Source organism: Eleginops maclovinus, chromosome 9 (assembly GCF_036324505.1).
Source record: "Eleginops maclovinus isolate JMC-PN-2008 ecotype Puerto Natales chromosome 9, JC_Emac_rtc_rv5, whole genome shotgun sequence".
NCBI lineage: Eukaryota > Metazoa > Chordata > Actinopteri > Perciformes > Eleginopidae > Eleginops > Eleginops maclovinus.
Window position 1 is genome coordinate 13,286,635 of NC_086357.1, and position 27,704 is coordinate 13,314,338.

The following is a 27,704-nucleotide window of genomic DNA, read 5'->3' on the forward strand; positions in this document are numbered from 1 at the left end:
CTTTCCCAGTTTTTATTTTAGATTTCTGCTCGATTATTTTGCTTTTATATAAGGTAAATCTACAAATGGCAAACGGTGTCTGTGTTGTTAACCAGTCATTTAAACATTAAGGTATACTGCACTTCAGGCTTAACACAACTTTATCCCTATTATCAGGCTCAAATAATCCTGTATATTTTTCTCTAGCTAATTTTGAAATCAGAATGCAGTTTGAGGATTGATTTGTTAATCCAGAATGAAATTATTTTAGGTAACAATGTGTACCGGTTTTGCTAAAGCACCACAACTTTAGTTTAAGATTTTGACCCCTTCATTTCAGGGTAAAAGGCCTCTTCAGTCACAATCTGTTAAGCTCCATAAGGAGTATGCTTTCCAATGTGTGTCGTGCTGTTGGCTGTAGGTCATGCCATTTGTGGGTGAATGGTAGTACATACTGCCTGGAAGATCAGATCATTTATTTACAAGGCCTTTCTGTACATACAGGGTTTCCTGCCAGGGGACCTGGGAATCAACCACAGATGGAGAGAAAACATGGTCACAATAATATTCATTAATATTCAACATTTACTAAATTTTAATGTTTTCTGAATAAAAAAAACTATTTGAATTCAAAATATTTTTGTCACAAAGTAGATACACCATGTTTGCCTTGAATGGTGATGATCTGTACTTTTACTGCTGTCAGGAAATCCCATTAAAGACCTACCACTAAGTAGTATGTCTGTGTAGCTGAACCAACTAGAAAGGCCCTCTTCATTGCTGTAGTCCTCCATTCCAAAACCTATTTAGATAAATCAGTAAGATATACTGTTCCACTGGGTGACATGTTCTGTAATTAAGAAAAAAATCATTACAAAATATAGAGTAGTGTCACGACTTTTGTATGCAGTACCAGGTTTGTATCTTTGTATGGTCCTTAGTACAGTATATGTATAGTATATAACTGTATTTGTGCTGTTATTGTTCCTAAGTGAGTCGGTGCAGGCATTATCCTTTGTAAAATCTCTCTTTCCTCTAATTTGTGTCATATTCTGACCATACTAAGGAGCTTATGTATTATTTGGTCAGATTTGGGAAACCTTGATAATTGTTCTGCACACAGAGTTGATTTAAGCTTGATTTTTGATAACATAAAGAACAACAAAATGACTTATATGGAACAAAAAGGTTGATGGTGGTTTTGTTTAATGTGTTATAGAAAAAGGCTGGCGGATCTCCTGTTACAGTATATGACGTAGGAAAGTTGTGCAGTTTTACTAAGTTTGTTATTGTATTATTTAAGAGACAACTATACTGTTTGAAGTATATAGAAGGTCGGTCTTTGATCCTTTAATCTGATTGCATCTTTTGGGATATCACTTTTGAATAATGAACTATAGACTGGGTGGGTGGCTTTCTCTGTCTATTTTAAAAGAAGGTCATAGAGTCAGGCTAAGTAAACAGTTTCTCCTTGAGGTGCAGTGAAAATGGAGAAGGCATGTCGAGGTCTCAGTTTAATGAGCATCAGCTGGGAAGTAGTTCAACACTGGAGAGCTGAAGGAGAGAAGAAACTCTTTCCTCTTGACTCTGTCAGTCCGCCTGTCCAAATGTCCCATAAACCTTATCAGTTTGTCTGCATTCATACTGTACCTCTCAACATGGCCCTGTCAGTCTCATTTTCACTATTCTCTCTATCCCCGCTTTTCTCCCTCTTCCTCCCAAACTGACTGCTGCTGCCTGCCAGGGAAATGCTGTGAATTAGAGCACAGAGCTCGAGTCCAAGCACCCTCGGGTCTTTTCAGTCAGTCTTCCCTCTGCTGACTAGTACAGCAGACATGCACTAGCTGCATATTTTGTGCAGTCCAAGAGTCCCAATTTCCCAAATGCATCTAGGCAGTATGATCATTTTAAGTCTGGCAGGAAAGCAATTTAGAGCACTTAAAATCAGACAATGAAAATGTCAGACAATGCTTTTTAACACATTATGTGGATTTTGCTGAAAATATGTTAACATTTTACTAATGTGCAAAAGTGACAGAACTTGAATCTAACAGCAACATCTTCTTGGAGGACGTTTTTTGAGGAATTCAATATTCTGAGTTGTTTATCTATTTATCTTATTTGCACCATGCATGTTGAGTTGTTGGAGGAGCACGCGACATAAGATTTTCATTGCCAACATATACGCTGTATCTGCTGTGCATATGACAAATAAAACCTTGAAACCTTGAAAAACCTTCTGCTCAAAGATAACACTTTGCAGTATTACAAACTGAAATGAAAGCCTTTAGAAGGACCAAAATATAAACAAAATACATGAGTTATGTTAGGGTTAATTCATGCTAAAACAAGTGCAAGTTTCTCATTACTGATTCACTTAACTGGCCACACAAAAGTAGATTCCCTGAAGCACTGGTGAACAGGGATGCGTCTGACCATTGTAATTAGGGCACAAATTGGACAGGGACCTAATATATATAGTCCTTTGGGTTCCGGTCAGCAGTTTTTACTAGGTCACAAGTCCCTTAATTTCTGCTATGCTAAAAAAAAAGGAAGGTACACACCAGACTCCATGACTGATCATTTATGAGAGCACAGCACCAGCTCATGAGCTTTAAATCCATGTTTCCAGAATTTACAGAGCGAGATGTCCATAACACTGCACTATCATACAGGTATACACACACGTGTACATGCTCTCTGTCAACTCCCACGCGCAATCAACCACTTTGCCATGTAGGGTTCAAACCACCCCCCCTTCTGATCCTCACGCCTACTGAGCTCATCCCAGGTGCCTGCTCTTCCCGCTCAGCCACTCTGCCCACCCACACCATCACACTCTCAGTACCAGCGAGCAGCGGCAAGCGTTTTCCCCGCTTTCTTTTTCTCCTCTCTACTCCCACCCACTCCAAAAGGCTGTGAATCACTGGCTGACACTCTGCACTTGCATGGCTCTTGTGTTTTTACATGTAGAGGGACTTACATCTCTTTTTCCCTTGGTGTGTTAAGTAGGCCTATAGCCCATCATTTTTGGGGTTTGACTTGCACATAGGTACAAGGCTATGAAAGATACAGAGTTTGAGCAACTTAACTTTGCTGCAGGCAGACATGAGATAATGCATGCGTGTGTGTGTTGAAGTGTGTGTTCGTGCGTGCGTGCGTGTGTTGAAGTGTGTCTGTGAGTGTTAATACAGCATACTTTTGTGCCAAAGGGACCGAGAGAACAAATTAATTGTTCTCTCATGGAAACGTTGTTTAGCACTTAGTGGAGTGATTCATGCGTCCCGAAAATCAGCCTGTGCGAGTGACAAGCAAGTCCTTGCTGTCGTTTCAGAGAACCACTGCTCAATGATTCATGTCTCACAATCTGTCAGAAGGTCTATTGTATGAGCAGCAGTTAGATTAAAAACTGACTTCTACTCAATGCCTTTCATGTGTAAATTGCTTTTTTTAAAGCTGATTTTAAAACGTGTCTTGCAAATTCATTGGATGAATTATGGTCAGGGGCATTTCCCACCTTTTGATTTGCAGGAGGACATTAGTTTGTGATTTGTAGCTCTAGTAACAAACAAAAAAAACGGTTCCCAGTGTAATTTCCAAGACACTGTGAGAACTTCTTCATTAGATTTTTTTCAAACCAACAGCACACAACCCAAATATACAATACTTTACTGAGTGATAATGTGCTATCACTCAGTAAAGCAGCAGGCACTCACCGGTGATCAAAATAGTTGAAAATGTAGATTTGATAATTAACTCAATTATTTTAATTCTGCTGACCATTTTTCAAAAGTGACACTATTGGGCTTTTCATCCTTAAATCCTGTTCTTCCTTGAAATAATAAAGTGAAAACTGGTATAGTTTTTCTAGATAAAATACGTCCATCCCCATGTTGTAGGAGATTTTGTCAGCCTTTATTTGCTTTTCATTTAGCACTTGGCTCTTCTGAGCGTAAGCTTGATTAAAACGTTCATACAAACGGTCCATATACTGGTGTGTGACAGTTCCACTGGTTCAGCCACTTGGCAATGTGAGATCATTTTCACCCACTGACAACTGTGAGTGTCTGGACTGCAATCTGCCAAGAAACGCTTCACACAGATGGTGAGAGAGAACATGGAGGTTGGATGATAGGAGCTTGATTTCACTATCTCTTAAAGGCTTCAGCATAATCACGCTCTAAATATTTCCTTTAGTGGGTTGAAGTGTGCAGTTGCTGACATGTTTGTGGGCCTACGGGAGTGTGAGTTTACAGTGTGTTTGTGTGCCTATCAGCCACTCATGAGCCTGCGGAAGCTACATAGGCATTGTGAAGACTCAGCAGGGAGCTCAGTTCTCTTTGTGTTTGCCAGGAGCAGCTTTCCACCCACGGTGGGCAGGCAGGCGGGCTCGGTTGGCTTCTAGTTTGGCATTCACTGGATGACTTGGGTAGAAAGGAAGGAAGGAACACAGCCATTCATGGTCACATTATGCTCATGGGGAACAGGAAAGCTATAGTGTTGTAGATATATTCTACAGTGAATGTTTCTCTCTCTCTTTCAGTCTTTGAGCAAAAGAATATGTGTTAATTGGGCTTCACAAAAAAATAAGACTTGGATGCATCTAGTGCTTAAGCTTGTGCTTGTATTTAACTGCTAATGTATTTCTTTAATATACTTCACAGTTTAAACATCATAAATGACAAAACGTGTGGATGTATGCTCTCCTTTAAAACCTGAAGTAGAGTCAAGCATTGATGGCATGTAAAAATCAAGCAGCCTCTGGTGACAACACTAAATCTACACGAACTAAACAAACTGTGTGATGGACTGCTGGTGATTTTGACGGATCTTAATTGGCTTCTATACATCCAGCAGACAGTTGGGGTCGCCAGGAGTCCGCGAGGTGCAGCCTGACATGCTAGACACCACGTGAGCCGCAAAGAACCCCTTTAAACATGTTTGTTTTATCTATGAACTGAGTGCTTCCTGCACATTCTACCTCATAACGAATGAAAAACGTATGTAAAGGAATAAAATGCATCGAAAAAGTTGTCTTACATAAACTGCGTATCATTCAATAAAAAAGAATAACTAGCAACCAGACAAACCAAAGGAAAATTGAGCAAGTTGATGATGACGCTGGGAAATATAAAATGCACAATATATTAAATGAATATTTGACTCCAAGTATAAGACATGTATTGAACGATAAAGAAGTTTACCTGACTCAATTAATTAAGCTATTTCTTTGCATTGGAATGGGGGCTCTCTCTTTACGGACACACCTCCCACCTGCTCTCTCTCCTCCTCTCTCTGTCTCTCTCACTCACTCACTTCCCTCACACTCACTTTTCACTCAGCTACCCAAGATGGCGGCAGCGTCATCCATCCAGCCGCCTAGCGTTCACTCTTCTCTTGCCGGGGACAGCACACTTTCCCCGGGGATGGACAGTCCAGAGACCCGGCAGCCGGAGGACGAGGAGGTGGCAGCCGCAGCGCAGCCGTCGGACTCAGAGATGAGCCTCCGCGACCTGCCGGAGCTGGAGCCGGAGGAGATCGAGAAGCGGCTGGCCAAAACTCGCCAGGAGCTGAGCAACAGGAGGAAAATCCTCATTAAGAACCTGCCGCCTGACACGACTAACCAGGTACACGTTAGTTTTGGAAACTGAAGCAAAAGTAGCGTGGTACACTTAGTTTTCAATTTTTACGCACAGTTAGGCTTATTTTGCGTCGTCTGTGCTAATTACTTTAGTTTGCACTGAGCATCGCACTTTTAAAATGTGCGTTACGTTGTTGGGTTATAATTACAACTGTCTGAAGCTCTAAACTGTCCATTGCAACCTTTTATTGACCCCCCCTTTTCTCACTGTGTAGTTAATAAGCTTGCTTGTCATTTCAAAACTCAATGCATACTGTCTCAATGATGTGAGCAAAGGGATCCCCGATTAATCTGATATATTTAAAGGCTCAACTTTTTTTTCACAACATTGCAAAATGTGGCTGTCAAATTTGGTTTTACTGTTGTCATTACAACATTTGTGACTTAAACAAACATGTTTGTGTCAATGTTTTCTGATGATCTGAATTGAATGAAACAAAACACTACATGTCTCTGTGTTCTTGCAAAAGCTGAGTGGGTCTTGTAAGTTATGTTGCTGTTCTTGCAACAACAAGAGATACTGTGCATAAAGTTCCATATTCCGGTCAATCAGATTTATCCATCTTTGTCCATGCATCTGTTCTCACTGTTCTAGCATTTACATAATAGGTTATAGGTTAAATTATAAAACAAGTTTACTTTCTGTTTACAGGAAGTTTTTTAAACATTTTTTACCATGAATGCACGTTTTCCATTATAGTTTATCAACATTTTCTTCTACCACTATGTTTTAATATTTTCACTTCTCAGAGCAATACATTATGCACATATGTTTTGCTTTATCTGGCAGCATCTGTTGTGACTTTGCTTTTTCCTTCTTTCATATCTTCTTGCAGCAAACATTTGAATGAAAAACAATCACAATTTTAGTCGGCTTATTTCCTACAGACAATATACTTTTGTACACTCAAGGTCCTCTGCCTTAGCACCTGTGTTATGTATGTTCCTAATGTAAACATGAGTTATAAATAATTCAACTAGGTCAAATTGTTATGTTCACAGCACATCAGTCTGTTTAATTTTTTTGTTTAGATTAAACGCAATAACTTTGCATGCATGTTTCTCTTCAAAAGATCCACAAAGTGTCTTCACTGTTTATAAATCGAATACCTTTTTGGTTTCTCCTACTCCTAAGTGACATTCATCACTTGGGTCAGCACGCAAGCCTTCATGAGGGAGTGTTGAAGTAGCTGATGATGTTTTCCTTCAGGGTTGTAGCACCCAAACATCTTGGAAAGAGGCAGACTGCCAAGGAGAACCAGTTCCCTGACAGGTGTTTGTGTCTGTTTGTGTATTTTAAGGAGAAAGGGAAGGACAGAGAGTGTGAAATAGTATAACTGCATGGTGTTTGTGAGAATGAGAGGCACAGGGGAGTGAGAGGAAAAGTCACTTGGATCAGGTAAAGGAACAGAATTGGAATTTCTTTCTCTCTCTGTCTCTGTGTTTCTCTCTCTCTCTTTGTATTTTCCACATTATTCATGTGTCAGAACAAGTGTGATATGTTTAGTGAGCCTGAGCAGAGCTGCATGGAGCTTGCCCTGTTGAATGTGCCATATGAATTTAAGGGAGTAGTTCAGGGTCATACTGTATAAGCGCGCTGTGGGTAACTGACTGGTAGTGAAAGCTCAGGCTACAAACCTTTTTTTGTGGAGGTAACTCATTGATCCAGCAGTATGGCAGAAAATATGAGTAACAATGTCAGCATAAGGCTAAATATTTTAGCCATCAATAACAGAATGAAATCCATTGCTGTGGATGGTTAATTTCCATGGTGTGTTCAAAACGCTCCAAATGCTGCATTCATTTCTCTTTGAAGGGATTTCAGCCTGAGCTTACTTCTGTATATTAGAGATGCTTGAAATGATTAGCTGATAATGTGATTGACAGATATACATAACAAAAACACTAATAATAAGTTTTTTTTTTATTACACATAAATGCAAAACATTTTCTTGTTCCTGCTTAGCAAATTTAAGAACTGGCTGTAAATATAATTGCATAATGAAATACTCTTATTTTTTCAACAGTTGGTTGGACTAAAACCAAAAAAGCTATTTGAAGAAAGCAACTATAGGGATCTGGGTAGTTGCTTTGGTTGTACAGGGATCCAATGATATTCATAGAGCTGGTGTTGACATTACAGTATTTTCCATATGGTTAAAGATGTATGTTTAAAATCTGTGTCACCCTCTTATATAACATGTCTGATGGACTCAACAACGCCCAGCTTACTCCCATCTCCCATTCCCTTCATATCCGCTGCCCTATTAGTGAACACTGTTTTGTAGGTTGGATATGTGTGGTGCGAGTGTGTGGAGTCCATGGTGCACTGTGTCAAATATATGGCCCTGCTGACAGTCCTCATCTCAGAGAGAAGTGGGGGGATGGGAACAACGGAGAGAAGAGGGCAATAAGAAAGGAGAGACAGGAAGATGGAAGAGTTGGGTAAGAGGAGAGGAGAGGAAAGGAAAGGAAGGAGTGATGAAAGAAGAAAGGAAAGGAAATAGATTAATAATATACTGAATACCTAATTGTCTCCAAGAGGGAATTTTGCTTATACAATAGCTGTTCTATAGTATTTCTAGTGGTAATAGGTTTGCTGCAAAACAATAGCATTTTACTAAATATTATTGTCATACTAGAGTTATTGTTTATAACTTAGTTTATGTTTTAACAATGTTAGAAAAGTAAAGTTTATAGATAAATAAACATATAGATAACTAAAAATTGCATATGCAGATATCCATATTGGCAAAAATGTCTTGGATATTATCACTAACCGATTTCTGTCTTGCAAACAACTATGTTGAGAGAAGCTCGAGGAAGAGTTGAACCCAAGTATTGAGCGATCATTTTGCCCATACCACAATTGTGCACCCAGAATATTGAATTTCAAAAAGGCTCAAAAGATATTTGCAGATTTGCTGGAGGGTAAAATAAATGTGGGCTGTGTGTTTGTGTCTGTGTTTGTATACAGTATATAGGGAGGTTAGCTTCCAAGGACTTCTACTAAGTTGTTGAATTATTTACTTTCCTCAAAAACACAACAGACCTTTGGCAAGAGGTGCATGGGCATATGTTTCTTTGTTTTTTGAACATCAAGCTGAATGTTTGTGTGTCAGTGTGTGTGTGTATGTGTGTGCAGTTGTGATTGCATATGTACAGTACAGGTAAACACAAATATGTAAATGTCACAAAGCAGCATGTGCCTGAGCTGTTGCCTTTCCTCCCACTCCCTCCTCTCGCTTTACATGCTGCGATGTGTGAGTGTCTGTGTGTCAGTAGCAGATGTTCATGAAATCTGCCCCTCCTGCCAGTGGGCAGCCTTAATCACTTACAAACCAGCGTGCACACATGATGTTGTGATTTAGCCCTTTACTGTGGCAACGTTTTGCAGATGTTTGTGCACATAGGCAGTTAAAATACAGTGGTTTAACTGAATACTGTCCATACAATCAGGACATAGCAACAGGTTGATAAAGTCTAATCATCTACTTTCTGTATGCCATAAGGAAGTTGATTATATAAAGTTCAGATGAGCTATATCTCACCTTTTTATGGTCTTTGGTGACATTAAAGAGAGTGTTGTGTGTGATATGGTTAAATCAATATCTTTTTACACATTTAATCAGATACACATTGTTTTTAAATTATCTCTCATAGCTTGGTATTATTATTTACTAATACCATTTTTTAAAATAGATTAATGCTATACTTTAATATGGTCATGATAGGACTCAACTGAAAGTCGATACATGTAACTGTTATAGGTCCCATTTTGTGGCCGTTTTTACTGATCATAATTCCACTGTTGAGGTGTACTAGAATAGATTTACATTGTTCAATGTTCCAAAATCACATTGGTTTTCTTATACAGCATCTCTGTATAGTATCTCTGTTCACTCTGTCCTAACGCCTTGTCGGACAGCCTCGTCCTTCAGTACTTGCTTTGCAAATCGGCATCAACCTGTGCAAGGTTTTTGAAGCCGTCGTCCGTGAAATGCCGGGCACACAGTACAGTACTTCGAACCGTTGAACCAACAGTGTTCAAAATAAATTTCAACCTCTGACTTTTTCGTGGTACTGCCTTCAGTATGGCAAACAGATGAAATTTCCTTTCACATTTCAGAGCACAGTACTTCCTTGACATTTCAGCCTTCCAACAGTAAATGGTCGGTTGGCAGAGGGTGTGCCAACTTGCTTATTAGACCAATCGGCACGTTGGCACACCCTCAGCCAACCGACCATTCCAGATTTAGTGACGTCAATAGCGCCTGGAAGAAAAAAATGCAAAAAGAAAAATCTACAACGAGGCGTATGAGGGCAGTATAGACACGTCTTTTCTGCTTTAGAGTTTTACTCGCTAAAGGGTGTACTTTGAGGGTTTGTGACTTTGCAGACCGTTTACATGCAGAAAAAGCTACATAACACACGAAAGGACGGGTTATAACCGGAAAAGCATAATAGGGGCCCTTTAAGTCATTGTTTTGTGTGAGTGTGAGATGGGGCAGGTGGAGTGGTGTTTGACACTGTTGAGGATCCTGCTGGTTCCCTGTTAACTACAGTTCTTGATACTTGAAGTCCAGTATGCAGAAAACTCAGGTGCCTGGAGTTCGATGAGTGAGATAAAAATAAACCGCAAAACCTAACACACTTGAACATTGTAACCAACAATAATAGCCGAGATAGAAAAATCAAATCCCTTCTGGTGGCAGCTCTATGAGGGAAAAAAACTTCAATAATGAGATGGGTCAAATAGAGGAAACCATTTCAAGTTCAACTTCACCTAAGATCACAAAGTATACAGCAAGTGAGAGTGCTAATACTGCTTAGTGCTCAAGTCTGATGGATTTACAGTTCTCTTGTGATATGCTGGTGGTTATCTGCAGCAACTCATCCATTCTTTCTTCTGTGATATATTTATTTTCATAAATCACTTTCAGGAGGTTTTTTCTACCCAATTAGGTCTGTAAAAATTGTAAAAAAACGTTTTCTAAATACTCAAATGTCACTACTGTTGGTGACCAGTTTAACTTGAAAACGTAAATTATCTCTTGATATTTTAAACAGATCTAGCAGCATGTATTTCAGTTTCAGGTGAAAATTGCCATAACATAATTATGTATTACCCTATATGTTGAGAAAGATCAATTTTAATTGTTGTATTCCAAAGTGAGGTTTTTGCATAACCAAGTTGACAAACCATTTAGTCTATTTTAGTTTATTTCCAATAATGTGAAGCTTCTTTTGATTATTTTAATTTCGGTAAGAAACTAAAATGTGTGTAATCCAAGTGCAGAAGAAGACATTAACCGGTCCACATCCTGCTTGTTTTATGTGCGTTGTACTTTCACTGGCGCCTAACAGTGTAAATTAGTACGAGAAGCCATTATGTAGCTTTTATGTCTGAGAGCTTCTCTGCCGGTCTCACATATCCTCACATTTGCAGTAAAGTGTAGTTTTTTCAGATATTTTTCCAAAGATAAACTGTGACCAAGATACTGGAAAATGTTGAAAAATCGATGATGATAATAGAAAGATGTTAACCTTGCCAACCCCCTGGTACAAAATCAGTTTAAGATTGTTTGATCTTTTTGGCTAGAACTGACCATAATCACACCAAGTGTACACTGCTGATGAAAAAGGCTCAAGCAAATAAAGGAATATTCTTAAAGGATGTTTTGACCTAATGTCTGTAGGAGAGAAGTGACTGCCGGCTCAGTAGGGAACATAACCTCCAATCTGATCCCTGTTGCTTTAGGGCCAGAGTCAAGCAGAGATGGGTGGGTGTGGATGGGGGAGGGAGGAGGGGTCACACTGGGTGACCGCAAAATCGGTCCTGTCTTAAGGCAAGCCACCTGCTTCCCTCAGCCCACTGGTTCTATCCTTTCCTAATATCATATCATCATTCTTCCCTATGAAATATCAAATAGACATATGAGAAAGAGGGGAGAATAGAGCCTGGATAAAGAGAAAGTGATAAAACGGAAGTAGAGAGGAATCAAACCAAGTTGTTAAAGGGAGGAATCCTACCAGTGCAGATTGCCGGGATTTAAACTAACAAGGTGTGAAAACATTTGAGAATGTTTTGAGAGAGACAGGAAAAGAGATGTCTGCAGCATGTGTATTGATAATTGTCTGCTCTCTATATGTGAGTGTGGATGTTTTCTAAGAAGCTCTCCTTGCAGGCATGTGATGGGCCAACGATCCGTGGTGCGCTTTGTTCGAGCTGCAGATGCCAACTCACCAAACAATACGACCAAATATGGGAGAAGGTTTTTTTTATCTGTAAGAGATTCATTGTGGTAATTCCCAGTGAATAATTAGCAAAATAATAAACATTCTTATAGCCGAATGCTGCCGTTAAATGTTATTTATATATATATATATATTTTATGAGTTTGAATGCTAGTACTAATGACAACATTTTAATTTCCTGATTGATTCCATTAGCTGGTTTTCATCCCTGTGTGTTTGACATTTACTTGAAAATGTCTATCTAATCTACATTCACAGTAGAAATTGTGTTTGTTATTAATGCATCATCAAATATAGAAATTAGGGTTTTGTAGATGCATGTCAAAGGGGTTGGTGTAACTCATCACAGACTAAAGCAGCTTACACTAAGGTAATTAATTACAGGTAATAAGGGGCAGTAAAATCACTCGTATGAAAGCATTGCTAGTATATCTTCTCAATAAATGTGAAACAATGGGGTTATTGTAAACCTAATAATTTAAAACCATCCAGTAGTATTTGTGGGAGTTGTTTTTTGCTTTCTGTCAGACGTGGGCTTCATCCTCTGTTCTCTCTCAGTAGCACATATAACACTGTGTAGGTCAAGGACACGGTTACAGCCGTTAAGGAGGCCACGCAGAGTGTGTTTGTCCTCTTATCCCCCTATCCTCCCTCCACCTCCATCCCTGCAGCCTGTCACTACACTTGCCTGTCTCTCTCTCTCTCTTTCTCACACTCTCACAGACACACACACACACACACACACACACACACACACACACACACACACACACACACACACACACACACACACACACACACACACACACACACACACACACACACACACACACACACACACACACAAACACAAACTCACAGAAATAATATCTCCTTTCTTCTTCCCCCTGTGTGTGTGTGTGTGTGTGTGTGTGTGTGTGTGTGTGTGTGTGTGTGTGTGTGTGTGTGTGTGTGTGTGTGTGTGTGTGTGTGTGTGTGTGTGTGTGTGTGTGTGTGTGTGTGTGTGTGTGTGTGTGTGTCTGTGTCTGTGTCTGTGTCTGTGTCTGTGAGAGTGTGAACAGGTGTCAGTGCTTTCACTTATTGCCTTTTGTTTTGGTCACCTTACATTTATGTCACCTTGAAGATTTTCTAATTAGTAGAATTCCGGAGTGCAGAGGAAATAGAAATATCTGATCTGGCAAACAAGCTGACAGACAAAAGCGTCAAAACAACGCAGAGACTGTCTGAAAGACAATTTGAAGTCAGTTTGCTCTTTATTTGAGGCAGAAATTGTCATTCGAAGGAGACTTCCTGGAAATGCATGATGTTTGCCATTGCATTGAAATTACAGTAATCTGACACCGGTGACACTTAATTGATCTGCAGTTGGAAATGATTTCACTGATCTCACTTCTATGATGTGTTTGAAATACGAGTGCTGTCATTTGCATTTGTAACATCTAGCGGATGTGAAAGGAATACAATTGCTGCTTTTCAGGAGCATTAACTTGTGCCAACGGTTGGAAATAGAACGGTGGTGTGTGTCTGATGCAGCAAAGCGTTTATTCTTGGGATGATGCAGCTCTTGATGACGCTGGTGGCGGTTAACGAGATGAACATTTGAGAATAACACACACATCTCCTCTTTTACATCTTGGTTTAATGGCCACACTATAGTTCTTAACACTGTTGTAATAGTTTACGACTGCTGCTAACACAATTTAGTTTGATTGTATGGCTTGACTCGCAATACTAGACAAGATACAGTGGGGCAAAAAAGTATTTAGTCAGCCACCAATTGTGCAAGTTCTCCCATTTAAAAAGATGAGAGAGGCCTGTAATTTTCATCATAGGTACACTTCAACTATGAGAGACAGAATGGGGGAAACAATCCAGGAAATCACATTGTAGGATTTTTAATGAATTAATTGGTAAATTCCTCGGTAAAATAAGTATTTGGTCACCTACAAACAAGCAAGATTTCTGGCTCTCACAGACCTGTAACTTCTTCTTTAAGAGGCTCCTCTGTCTTCCACTCGTTACCTGTATTAATGGCACCTTTTTGAAGTCTTTATCAGTATAAAAGACACCTGTCCACAACCTCAAACAGTCATAATCCAAACTCCACTATGGCCAAGACCAAATAGCTGTCAAAGGAGACCAGAGACAAAATTGTAGACCTGCACCAGGCTGGGAAAACTGAATCTGCAATAGGTAAGCAGCTTGGTGTGAAGAAATCAACTGTGGGAGCAATTATTAGAAAATGGAAGACATGCAAGACCACTGCTAATCTCCGCAAGATCTCACCCCGTGGGGTCAAAATGATCACAAGAACGGTGAGCAAAAATCCCAGAACCACACGGGGGGGACCTAGTGAATGACCTGCAGAGAGCTGGGACCAAAGTAACAGAGGCTACCATCAGTAACACACTACGCCGCCAGGGACTTAAATCCTGCAGTTCCAGACGTGTCCCCCTGCTTAAGCCAGTACATGTCCAGGCCCGTCTGAAGTTTGCTAGAGGGCATTTGGATGATCCAGAAGAGGATTGGGAGAATGTCATATGGTCAGATGAAACCAAAATAGAACTTTTTGGTAAAAACTCAACTCGTCATGTTTGGAGGAGAAAGAATGCAGAGTTGCATCCAAAGAACACCATACCTACTGTGAAGCATAGGGGTGGAAACATCAGGCTTTGGGGCTGTTTTTCTGCAAAGGGACCAGGACGACTGATCCGTGTAAAGGAAAGAATGAATGGGGCCATGTATCGTGAGATTTTGAGTGAAAACCTCCTTCCATCAGCAAGGGCACTGAAGATGAAGCGTGGCTGGGTCTTTCAGCATGACAATGATCCCAAACACACCGCCAGGGCAACGAAGGAGTGGCTTCGTAAGAAGCATTTCAAGGTCCTGGAGTGGCCTAGCCAGTCTCCAGATCTCAACCCCATAGAAAATCTTTGGAGGGAGTTGAAAGTCCGTGTTGCCCAGCGACAGCCCCAAAACATCGCTGCTTTAGAGGAGATCTGCATGGGGGAATGGGCCAAAATACCAGCAACAGTGTGGAAACCTTGTGAAGACTTACAGAAAACGTTTGACCTCTGTCATTGCCAACAAAGGGTATATAACAAAGTATTGAGATGAACTTTTGTTATTGACCAAATACTTATTTTCCTCAATAATTTGAAAATAAATTCTTTAAAAATCCTACAATGGGATTTTCTGGATTTTTTTCTTCTAATTTTGTCTCTCATAGTTGAGGTATACCTATGATAAAAATTACAGGCCTCTCTCATCTTTTTAAATGGGAGAACTTGCACAATTGGTGGCTGACTAAATACTTTTTTGCCCCACTGTATGTGCTGTGCAGCGTTGGGTCTTGAAAGTGCATTTCTAGGCACCCCTCTGAGATGTCCAAATCAACTTACAAAAAAAAAGATACAAAGAGAAGCCTTCAGAAACTAGTGCTGCAGTATTCAGTTCCACTTTCCACCTGACAAAAGTGCCACAAGGCTGCAGGTGAAAGGAAGAGCACATTAGGTGGGAAATAACTTTTACAGAAGATCTAGTGATTTTTGAAGACCGTGGAGGTTGAGTTCAGTTCACTGTCTCGTTTTACCACAGATAAGGACTCGGGAGAAAAGATGGACTGAGATTTAGTGAATGGGATGGCTAGCAGACCTCACTGAGGAAGGCAGGTTGCAATTACATTTGCATTTACATTTTATGACCACTAGCCTTCTCTTTCAAATAATGCAAGCATAATGATAGAGAGGTTTCTATGTCTTTGTATTGGTCACAACCTGTGTGTGTGTGTGTGTGTGTGTGTGTGTGTGTGTGTGTGTGTGTGTGTGTGTGTGTGTGTGTGTGTGTGTGTGTGTGTGTGTGTGTGTGTGTGTGTGTGTGTGTGTGTGTGTGTGTGTGTGTGTGTGTGTGTGTGTGTGTGTGTGTGTGTGTGTGTGTGTGTGTGTGTGTGTGTGTGCGCTCACCTGAGAGGTTGTGTCCTGTCAAGTAGAGAGCAGACACTTCATTGTTTGTCCAATGTTAACAAAATTCCTGATGACACAACACATTCAGAATTGCGTTGATTGTACAGATGGGGGACAACCTCAGTGAAGATGTCATTAAATAAAATGGGTAATGATAAAAGTTCTGATCAGTCTGGACTAGACAAGGTTTTAAATATTATAAGCTACTGTATTTACAGACTTCTCTACAGCATCCATGCCTATGAGCTCCATCTTACCAGGTGTCAGCTGCTGCGCTGCTATCACATTCCTTATCATGTTCATCCTCTCAGGGCAGTCTTGTTTTATCGCTACACAAACGTGTAGGTGGGTGTGCAGATATCGGCCCTGTGCTTGAAGCTGGTGCTGGGGTACTGACTGGCCTTGCTGGAAATGTCAGCGTTCAAACACGCAGAGAGCATAGCACAGCATGGAACAAAACAACACACTTATATTACAGAACAGCTTGACATAGAGGAACATACTATAGGACAGGATACGGCTTGTCCGTCCAGCTGCTTCTGCTCACATACTGTCTCTAGGTTCCCATGCAATAGGGCAGGTATCTTTTTGAAATGAAATGATAATTAAAGTCAAGGTTTATGGTACCTGTATCCATTAAGAGCCAACAACATTTAGCTGGATTTCTCTCAAATATTAAATCAGGATTTTATGATTTGCAGTGTGTGTTTTCAGTTTACATTACGAGTGTTTGCTCACACCGTATATTTTCGGAGCCCATTGGCTGTTTTAAAGCACTTGTGAGTGTCGCTTAGCAATTACGGCAGCGTTAATTAGGAAGCTGTTGAAATAGCGTAGTGGGAAACGGAGTGCAGTGTCGTAGAGCAGCGTGAAGGGATGTAGTGAATGTGAAAGATCATTAAAACATGGAAGGTAAAAGGTAATAGCGTGAATCTATTATCATAAAAAAAAACTGTGTAGCATGATGTGCTCATTTGGTAAATTGTGTGGCTGAGATGAGAAGCAGGGCTGCTAAAAATAGCCCTTGAGTGTCTTTTAATGGGCCAGTGAGAAACTTTCGGCTGGATTTAAGTATAGAATAGCACAGGGACGAGTGATAAAACGCCACCCGAGAGAGAATGAACTATGAGTGGCGTAATTCCACCCTGGCTGACTGTCTCAAAGTACTCTGCGATGTCAGTGTCTGTATCCTGTGCTGTACAACAAAAACTGTCATTAAGTGGGGGAAAAAACTGCAGGCAGTTGTTTCTTTTCTTCACTTTATTTCCAATGTAAATTCCTGTTCTGCTGCTTCTTCCTTCAGTATTTCTTGCATGTAGTAATTTAGGTTGTCTTTTGGTCTATTACCTTTTATGTCAGAATTGTGATCAATACAGGTGATGAGCTCTAAACCCGAAAAGAAGATTTTACACTTTGTTTTTTAAGAGACTAAGATGAAGAGTGATCTCAGACCAATAATGTTTTAAAATGAAGATTTATATTTCAGTGTTTTGATTCCAGGAGGTTTTCATTCTCTTTTTTAATTCTACTTTCACCCTTGTAACAAGACAGTGGTTGTGATGCAAAATCCCAAAACCTCTTTATTTATTTTTCTCTCTCTGTACCTCTCAGCAATGCAGCTTGCTCTGCGCTGATTTAAAGTGCGGGCGAGTTTGACCCTCTGTGTGGGCTGCCTTGCATGGCCTACACTGATATGGAACATTCCTGCTCACTTTGTTCAAGAGTGGGCTGGTGGATGATGGTGTTTAGAGACAAAGAAAAGCGAAAAATGTACAAATAAAAAGAAAATCTTTTTTTTCTTCTCTGTAGAAATGATGCGGTGGATGGTATTGGATTTATACCGTATGTCAAATTCAGACTTTCATTCAGTGAAAGGTGATCAAAGCATCACCATGAGTGCATCACAACATCAATACAACAGTGTGTCCTTTGAATTTAAATTGAACACTGTGATCCTGCAGCATTCGCTTATAGTGAATCAAAGTTCAGGAACGGTGCATCATTAGCTGATGATACAAAACAGCCATATTCTCTTCAATACAAATATATTCAAATGTTCTTCTTTCCACATTCAGGCTTATTTGCAAACCCAATTCATTTGCTCTGAACCAGTTCTTGAAAATGAGAATTATTCCCATTTATTAATTCAATTTCAAAACTATAATAGACTGGAGCATAATAGAACCAAAAGGGCAATCAGGGAATGCAGACCTCCACTAAGGCCACGCCCCCAGCCCTAACGTGTGTGTGTGTGTGTGTGTGTGTGTGTGTGTGTGTGTGTGTGTGTGTGTGTGTGTGTGTGTGTGTGTGTGTGTGTGTATGTGTATGTGTATGTGTATGTGTATGTGTGTGTGTGTGTGTGTGTGTGTGTGTGTGTGTGTGTGTGTGTGTGTGTGTGTGTGTGTGTGTGTGTGTGTGTGTGTGTGTGTGTGTGCCCGGCAGGGACATTATAATATGATTTTTACATTATCCTTCCTTGGTTGAAATGACATTTGTGTTTTGGCATAACAGCAACAAGTAATTGTAACAGTTCAGATGAAGAGTGGTACTGAAGTTTTAAAACTGAACTCACAAAATGATATTTAATTAAGAGGAAGTTATTCGTTGCTACACTTAAAAAAAGCACAAAATACCGCTAGAAAGTGCTTTATTGTGTCGAAGTGGTGTTTATAAAGAGAATCAACTGCTTTTGCTTTTTTCCATTTAAGGTAAATGAGAAACACAGTGGTGTGTGTTGAGCAGAGGGGTGAATACCTTTATCATATTTAAATAATACTTGAACATGTGCTTTGTGGTGGATTATGTATTTATCGAAGGACATGAGATGCTTGGACAGATAACTTGACTTATTGCTGAAGGTAATAAAGAGTAGTCGGAAGAAGGAAAGACAAAGTAAGCAGGGACAGAGTGTCTCCACGTCACACAGACATGATTATGGTGAATTTAGCGTGTCTGCTCCCTCACTGAAGTATTAAACAGTTTGAATGTCCTGCCTGTTGTGCATTTTATCGCTGTCTGACTATAACATGGTGTCTCTGTAGGCCATTAATAAAAATTGCTTTAGACTGAAGTGACCCTTCCAGTGCCATAAAGTTAGGACTGTTTCTTACGTCTTGTTTTAGCGCTGAGGTTTTTGATTGTTTTGTAACTCACTGCTTAGTCCTTGCACCTACACTCACTGTGCTCCTGTTACATCTGAAGCTATTAGACAGGCTTTTACTGTAAAGGGATTCACAAGGTTGCTTATGTGACTTTGTGCTGTCAGTTACTTATGTGCAGTAGAGTCACTCTGTGAAGTTCATAATGCAATCGGAGAGAATGCGAGGGTCTCTTGCTGAGTTTTCTTCAGGATCGTGGATAACACTTATTTAAAACTGAAAGTCCAAATGTTTCATTCTGCGTTGTAGCTTTGTGCGTGTCCGTTATTTTGATTAACAAGCAGTGTGGTGGGCTGCTGTGAATATGAGCCTGACAGGAGATGGAGAGCTCTTCATCTTAAAAATACACTTTAAAAACACAACATAATTACCGGTTAGAGACAAATTATTGCCATGGGGGAAGTCACCGATCAAAGAGGTTTCTCAAGTGAGGAAAAATAAGGTTTCATCATTGATGAGGAAAAACCCATTTTATAAAATGTACCTAAGCTTAAATTGGCACATTGAATATTTGCATACTGAGACAATTATTGAAAGTTTATATTAATTGCCTTGTTGTTAAAAGTTGATGAGATATTCTGACTTATCTCCTGACTCACTACAGAGTTGTATGTGCTGATCATTTTTAAATGAAATTGTCTGTAAATATAAATGCAAATGTATTCAACTGATAAACAGGTTACTTGTAGAACTGCAGATTAACTAACGACTCTGATAACAATTCATAAATATTCTTATCTGTAAATGTTTTTTTTCACACTTAATATGTACATGTAACAAGTTTTTAAACTTGAGGTTTTCCAGTGATTTATTGATCTCTTAGCTCAAGTCTTGTGTTTCTCTCTTTCTGTCTCTTTCCAGGAAGTCCATGAGATCCTGAAAGAATATGAACTCAAGTACTGCTTCGTGGACCGCAACAAGGGCACAGGTAAAACTCACACATAACCACAAATACATACACACAACACGGTTGTACTACCTCTGAAGACCCTCATCCACATAATTAATTCCATAACCCTAACCTTCTAACCTTTGCAACCAAATGCCTAAAAGTCAACTGATCTTAATGCTGACCCTAACAGCCTTTTGAAGCACAGAGGCCCAACATGTTAGATATCTAACTGGTCCTCACGATGATAGACATACAAGTATACACACATGTTCAGATCAAATGATCTTGTAAACCAAAGCCTAAATATACAGCTAAGTCATATCTGTCATCATACTTATGTATTTATAGTTACATGGAAACTAGTTCAGTAGTGATCTAAGTGTGAGGCATGGCTGAAGCACTTGTTCAACATACTGTAGAAATAGTGGAGGGGTCAGTCTGTTGAAAGGACAGATACTTTGACTCAAGTGTCTATTTCGTAATTCATTCTGTACCATTTCACATTTTCCACTAAATATAAATTATGAAGCTACTCTTTTTAGCACAGATATGGTAATAATGTGACATATGTAGGTTTAGGATAAAAGGACTTTGTACCGTCAACTACACATATATTAAACTCCACTGCTAGTTTATTTGGTACACCTAGCATACGCTACACATTATAATCTAGCTGTCCTGCTATAAAGGCTTGATTCAACTGAAGGGTCCTCTCAGAGAATGCAGCTTGAAAACTAGAGCCTCCATAATGTTGAATTAACTCCTCTGCAAAATGATGAGCTTTATGGAGGGATAACTTCGTAAGCTGTTGTATTAGATTGCATTGTTTTCAATTTCATCACAATAATGTATGTTTTCAAACATGTTATTGTACCTAATTCATCTGGAAATTTGTGCCAAATAATGGCACTACAAAGCAGAGTGTCGTAGTGTACATTATTTCCAATTATTTATTTTTCCACTCTTTATAGTTTTTAGGGGGAAGTTGTTACGTTTCAATACAAAGGCAGTCTAAGGATAAAGGCTGAAGTATCCTATACAGATGAAAAGCTCCTTAAGGCAAATTTGTGATATTGGAGTATAAAAAAGGGAATGGATTTTATGTGATTGACTTGACTTCTACAAAGACTTTAAGGCTTTTCTATTATTTTGTTATTACTACTCAGTGTTTCCCACAGATCTGAAATATACTTGGGGGGGGGGGGGGTGCAGCTGACCGGGCACGGGGGCTTTACCTTTTAAGTGTTTGCGTCTTCTGAGGTAATTCCAACGTCCTCTTCTCTTTTTCTCGTAAGGTCTCCCTTTTCTGTTTTGTCGCTTGTTAGCAGACCCTTCACACGATAGCAGAGCGAACAAGTACAAGAGGCGTAGAGCGAGGAGATCATTGTCCACTAATTAATCGATCACGGATGGCGTCGTGCTCGCGGACGGATTAAAAAAAAAAACTAAAACTAAATGAGTCGCGAAATATACTATAGCTGGACAGCCCGCCCAAGTAAAGTCTATGTGTGGGAAACCCTGGTACTACTACTATTATCGAGTAACAAATTCCTGTTTGTGGTGCCATATCTTGCGTTTCACTGAGTAGTTTACGCTTAATGGATGGATCTCCTCTTCAGGCTGGATGGGTTCTGCAATGATGCATACTTACAGGCAAAACAGAATAACTGGCTAATAGAAGAGATTGCATGATGAGGGAGATGAGCGTTAGCGGACTAGTCAGTGATGAGTTCAGTCTGTGTGGTTATATGTTTGCATTTGATTGGCAGCTTGATGCTTCAGTTAAAACGGACTAAATTAAAATAGTAGAAACTCATTTTACAGTCTTTGCAAAAATGCAATATGCCATATTTACAAGTACACTTTTGCACAGAAACACACATACAGTATGTTAACCACAATTTATTTAAGTTATGTCTTAGTTGCCACATGTTAAATATGGTTTTAATCCTTAAGCAAAAATCATATAAAAGTGACCGTTTTATTTTAAATAACTTGAGTTTTTCACATTCTCCTTACCTCCTGAGTACATTTGGTCTTCATGAGTCTTGAATTAGGAGAAGACACACACACACACACACACACACACACACACACACACACACACACACACACACACACACACACAGACACAGCATACCCCTTGCCTCTGGAGTGTGTCCCTTTCCAGGGAAATCTTAAATATTGCCTATTTTTAGTCCGTGCATCAGTTAGCCAAGCACCTGAAACATAATGCTTTTAGAAAGCGGAGAGAGCTGTAAACAGCTGAGATATCAAAGCAGCAGTCTGTCAAAAAGGCTAATGGGGTTTAGGAGCAAATGAGAGCATGATGAAACACAGGTCCTCCTCAGACTGGCAGCCATATTACTTTAATAATGAGCCCCGCTGTGGTAGCATAGAGTATTTTGCTCCCATGTGCTGAGGTGGGATGAGTGGGATGAGAATCCAGAGTCCTGGACATCAGAGGTTTATTAAAGAAAGTAAAAATATTCTTCACTTACTCATAGTGATGGGACCACATTCGTTATCTCTTTTTTCCTCTTCTTCAATGCTCTTCTTGTCTCTCTCTGGGGGCAAAGGGACAACAGGGACAAACTGAATATCACAGAGAGAAGCAGCAATACAGAGAGCGTCATGTTCCAAAAGCTTGCTTTTTAAGCTGAAGTGCCAGAAAAAAAATGTATTCCCTAAAGTAAATGCTTTTCTTCTTCTTCATTTAAAGTAATTTCTTTAAACTTTTAGGGACACAGTAGGGAACAACCGTGTAGCAGTAATGTCCGTCTGTATTGCATGAACAGCCATAGTTATACAAAATATGATACACAGAAAGTTGGAGGTGGCAGAAAGTTATTTTTAAAGAAATGGTGCAACATTTTGGAAAATGTGCTTATTTGCTCTTTTGCCAAAAAAATATTTGTTATATCTGTATATCAGGTTTGTGCATGAACCCAAAGCTGGTTATCTTAATATATCATAAACACTTAAAACTGCGGGTAAACAGCAAGTACAGATTTTTACAAGCATCACAATCTGCAAAAAAGCATCTCCGACGTTCACTTATTCACAGTTGCTCTCATTTGTTGAAGCCGTTCAGAAACCCTTCATTTTCTGACTCGAACACCATCAAATATAAATGCCTTTACTGCTGCTGCTTGCCTCTGCCTAATTCAACATGTAAACTCAGTGACACTGCTCAACACATTTATTCTAATCTAATTAATGGGTTTAAGGTTTGATACTGCTACAGCAGCTTTTACGTGTGTGTGTGTGTGTGTGTGTGTGTGTGTGTGTGTGTGTGTGTGTGTGTGTGTGTGTGTGTGTGTGTGTGTGTGTGTGTGTGTGTGTGTGTGTGTGTGTGTGTGTGTGTGTGTGTGTGTGTGTGTGTGTGTGTGTGTGTGTGTGTGTGTGTGTGTGTGTGTGTGTGTGTGTGTGTGTGTGTGTGTGTGTGTGTGGATTGAATTTTTTCTTGATCCGTAACCCCCTGGCTTTTCGCCTCTTTACTTATCACAAAGAGACAGAGACATCTATCCAACCTTAACCTCTGTGATTCATCCGACTATTTGTGGGTCTGTGCTGATATATACATGCCTATTTGTTCATATTTATTTTGTCATAACAAATCTGTGTGTGTGTGTGTTTGATTCGGCGTTTAGCTTGAACTTGCTCACCATCGGATCATTTTTCATGGCAGCTGGATAACATCACCCAGACAAAGTGTTTACAGTCTGACTAACGCTCTTCTTCTTCCCTCTCTCTGTCTCTTTTGTCTCTTTCACCTTTTCTCCCTTTTGAAGTCCTACGGCTTCAAAAACAAGATTTAAATGTTTTTTTCTGTCTGTACCACGATGCAATGAAGCCCTCTGTGAAACGGAATGAGCCTACAATTGAGGAAAGCTTAAGTATTGAAAGCTCTTAAAGTCCAGACTCTCAGCACTTTTTTAGTTGTATGGTATTTTCCATTGTCTATAAAAAGAAAGAATGCCAAAATTTAAAATGGAGATTCATATTCTCATACAGAGTCAGGCATATTGTTATGACTATTTCCACTTTGGTGAAGACACTTACTCAGCAGTAATTTAAATTCTCTGAAACAAGGAAAATTGAATTATGGCAAAGGTAATGGAAAGTTAAAAGCTTAACTTGGTTAGCTTTTAGCAATGGCAAAGTAAGAACCCATTACATTTTGGAGCAGATCCTAGTCACGGGGCAGATACATAAATTATGACTTAACTTATGAAACAGCCTTGCCTTGGTGGAGGTCTGTGCTGTCCGAATGCTATTCTGGCTGGAAATGCTCTACTGTATGTCATGTTTTTATTTATTTCTGAAATTTTGATTGAGAGTTTGTTTCTGTACTTTCATGTCTTTGAGGCTTCTCCTTGTATCTCTTCCTCTCTGCTTAAATCATGCTTGTTCGAGCAAAAACATCTTGGCATCCTTTCCATATTTTGACTTTTAGACGATGGCTGATGTTTGCTTATTAACCACTCACACAGCGCTGCATTTTTTCGCTTTATTTCACAAAAACGTTTTGATTGTTGTTGATTTATCTGTGAAGCAGAAAATGTCTCCTGGGATACACAGCATTGCATTAGAGGCTTAGAAATCAGGATATACTCGTTACTGATTTTATGTAGTTCCTGTTGTTGATAAAGCATACAGTAGTTACATACATCATTACTCGTTATGTCTTTTACAGAAACAGGGTTTGAGTGATGATTATTCTGTTAGGATCTAAGAATAACATATCCCATGAATCATTATTGCTGAATGCTAACAAAATATGCATTGTTTTATTTATTAGATTTCTTTCTCTTTGTAGTGTAAGTGTTCTTTTTTGTCCTTTTCTTTTTGAAACGACTTATTATTCCTATGACAAAATATTGTCATTTATTTTTCCGTTTCTCTTGCAAGACTTTGTAAAGGGGGAAATACAATACAATGAACGCTAGCATAACATTAGCTCTCTGGCAGTGGTGAAAAAGAGTTTTTGATATAACACACTGATTTTGGGCAGGGTTCAAGCTGAACAAGGTTGGCCCAGTATGATTTTGTGAAGAAAGGAAGCTAACCATAAAGAGACTTTAGCTCAGGTGAGAACGATAGACTAGGATGAACAGTTAGATCAGTTTCAGCTCATATTGTTGCTGTGCTCCAGGGAGGAGTTAGCTTTAGCCTGTCTAGGTAATCTATTAATCTATTTTGCAAGACATAGCTGGCTTTAATGCAAGTTGTTAAGCTTAAACGTGTTCACTCACACTTCCCTCAAGGTTGACTTATAAAACATTAAATTTGTTACATTTTTTATGAGGTAGAATTATTTGCCTGCAAATCAATAGAGAACATATGCAGACGCAAAAACACAGTCAAGCATGCGCCAGACTCAAAGATATTCTGAAAGCTACTGCAAGATAGTCACTCTGGAGTTTCAGTGTCTGTGTTTGTTAGGCAGTGTGTGTTGGGGACTCTTTTAAGGGCCTTAAATTAGTTTTTGTAGAAAATGTGACCAAGCATGGTGAAGAGAAGGAAATGTTGAAGATGTATTCAGTATGTTCCAGGGGGCAAACTAGACTATGTGGTTTCTTTAAACTACCTTTGAACACGTTTTTTAAACTCTTTGATCAACATACATGCCAATATAGATATTACCATGAGGCTATATTTCAGCCAATGCATTCCCTTCTACATTGAATGATTTGCACAATAACTACAAATACTGTTCCATTGCAAAATGTGAGAATACACAAGAGCTGATGTAGCCAATAGCATCATTTTTATTGACCTGCTCTGTCTACCCCTAGTTTGTAATACTGGCTGTTTGCTATGAATTTGTAATCTATAAGTCTGGCCAAACGTAACCCTAATGACGTCCCCAGGGGTATTTTCAGAGACTCCGGAGCCCTAGAAGATGTTAAACAACTGCTTTCACAGGTTAAGTAGTGCAAACAATGATGAGGCTTTTCATAAGGTTATATCAAACTGAATGCTCCTGGGATTTACAGCAGGTGAAAATCACACAAAAGATAATCCCGTCTGGGGAGGCATTAGTAATTGACCATAATTTGCTCTTGGTACAATATCTCTCTGCTGTTGCATGATTTATTTTCCTGGGTGTACTGAAAGAGATTGCCAGGATAAACTGTCATTCTCTCTCCGTCTTATAATCCTCTCTGGGGAGTTTTTCTTACTGTTTGTGTGGTTACTGGTTAGTGGACCCACTCCTGGCTCGTTTCCATCCTCTGCTCTGATTGAAAAGTACTGTTTGGAACAGCTTTGGCATGCATCTGCACCTCATGACCATATGAGTTCACTGAGCTGGCCTCCACTGTTGGACTTATTAGGTCATACCGATGGGAGTGTTTATGTGTCCTGCAGTGCACATATTTGTGTTAATGTGTGTGTTTAAGCGTGTCCTGCTGTGTGTGTTTGTGTGTGTTTGAGTGGTCGACTCTGTGTTTCCATTTGCGGCTTTGCTTCGGGCTGCTGCTTCAGCTCCTCGTCTAATGACGATTTTTCCTTAAACACCCACCCTCTGCACACACACGCACACACAAGCTGGGCACCAGCACCTCTGCTCTTCTTAAGCTCCTGATGGTTTTTTTTGTACAGAACTCTTTTTTTCTAGCCAACATGTCCTCTAAAAAATGTACTAATTCTGTATGCATCCTTTTGATCAATGCCTCCTTCCACATCTTACTGCCTCTGGCCTCTCAATCCCTCTTGCCCTTTCCTCTTTCCTACCTTGCGTCCTTTCCTCACCATTAGCAAATTCGAGGCACTTTACCAGCAGCTTGTTAGTTGGCCCCTGGCCCACGTTCAAAACGTTAAGCATCCATCATTATCTGCCTCCGTGCTCACATTACTTTGTGGTGGGAATGCCAGTGCTGAATAGATTCTCATTATCAGAGCAGATTCTGTGTTGACTGCACATTTGGTGTATTCAGGCTCCAGCTCTATTGATGTGTGATTTTAAATTTGGGGCTTACCACATTTTTTAACCCTGCAGCCAAAAACCTCAAATAAATGTTGCTGTTGTTGTTTGACAGTAGATCGGCCTGTCCACTGTCCATGTTTGATTTTAATACTTAGATATCTCTCTTAGTTTTTATCAGAACATGCCAAACATGATTTGTATGCTCATTCATTCCCTAATGAGTTTAAAATATTTATTTCTCATTATCCATTTCAATTGCCAATCAGTTCATTGACCCTAGGCAGCGATACGTGTCATAAATCATCAACTCATTATTATTTATTACCCCAAACTGACTTGAAATCACAGACTAGCAGAAAATAAATCTTCTCAAATGCAGGTCAGAAAGACACTTGACCTTTAAGCAAACTTTACCTTCTTAAATCCTGAATATCAAAGAAGTTTGAGACTTGTTTTGGTTTCAGGTTGAAATCAATTGAAACCTCAACCATAGAGTCAGACTAGCAGGCAGATTAACAGGCACACAGCATATGTACATTTACACATGAACCCACAGACAGGCAGAATAAAGCTGTCTGCTCGCCTGTTAGGAATCTACAGGCTTCAATCCATCCAACCCTCCATAGTGACCCAGCCGCTTCCACTTGACGTACCCAGTCCCAAGCACAGCCCAAGTCCAGAGGTATGTGTACTAATTTGGCAGCGCTGCGGAACCAGGGATCTGGGAATATAATAGCAGGGTTTATCCTGGGAATCCCAGCCTTTCAATGGAGGCCATTGTGTTTGCCGCAGCACTGTCCAGTAATGAAGTCTACACATGCTGGCAAAAGCTCATTGACCTGTGTGTGTGTGTGTGTGTGTGTGTGTGTGTGTGTGTGTG

The 27,704-nt window shown here is 39.7% G+C and overlaps 1 protein-coding gene across 1 annotated transcript in view; it reads left to right on the forward strand.

Moving 5' to 3' along the window:
• Positions 1-5,312: 5,312 nt before the first annotated feature.
• The window catches only part of raver2 (ribonucleoprotein, PTB-binding 2), a 60,029-nt gene continuing 37,637 nt past the window's right edge, over positions 5,313-27,704 (forward strand). Inside the window, exons 1-2 of the mRNA XM_063891763.1 lie at positions 5,313-5,606; positions 19,860-19,926. Of these exons, the coding sequence (XP_063747833.1) occupies positions 5,331-5,606; positions 19,860-19,926 (343 nt within the window). The 5' untranslated portion in view covers positions 5,313-5,330. The remainder of the gene's footprint in view (positions 5,607-19,859; positions 19,927-27,704) is intronic.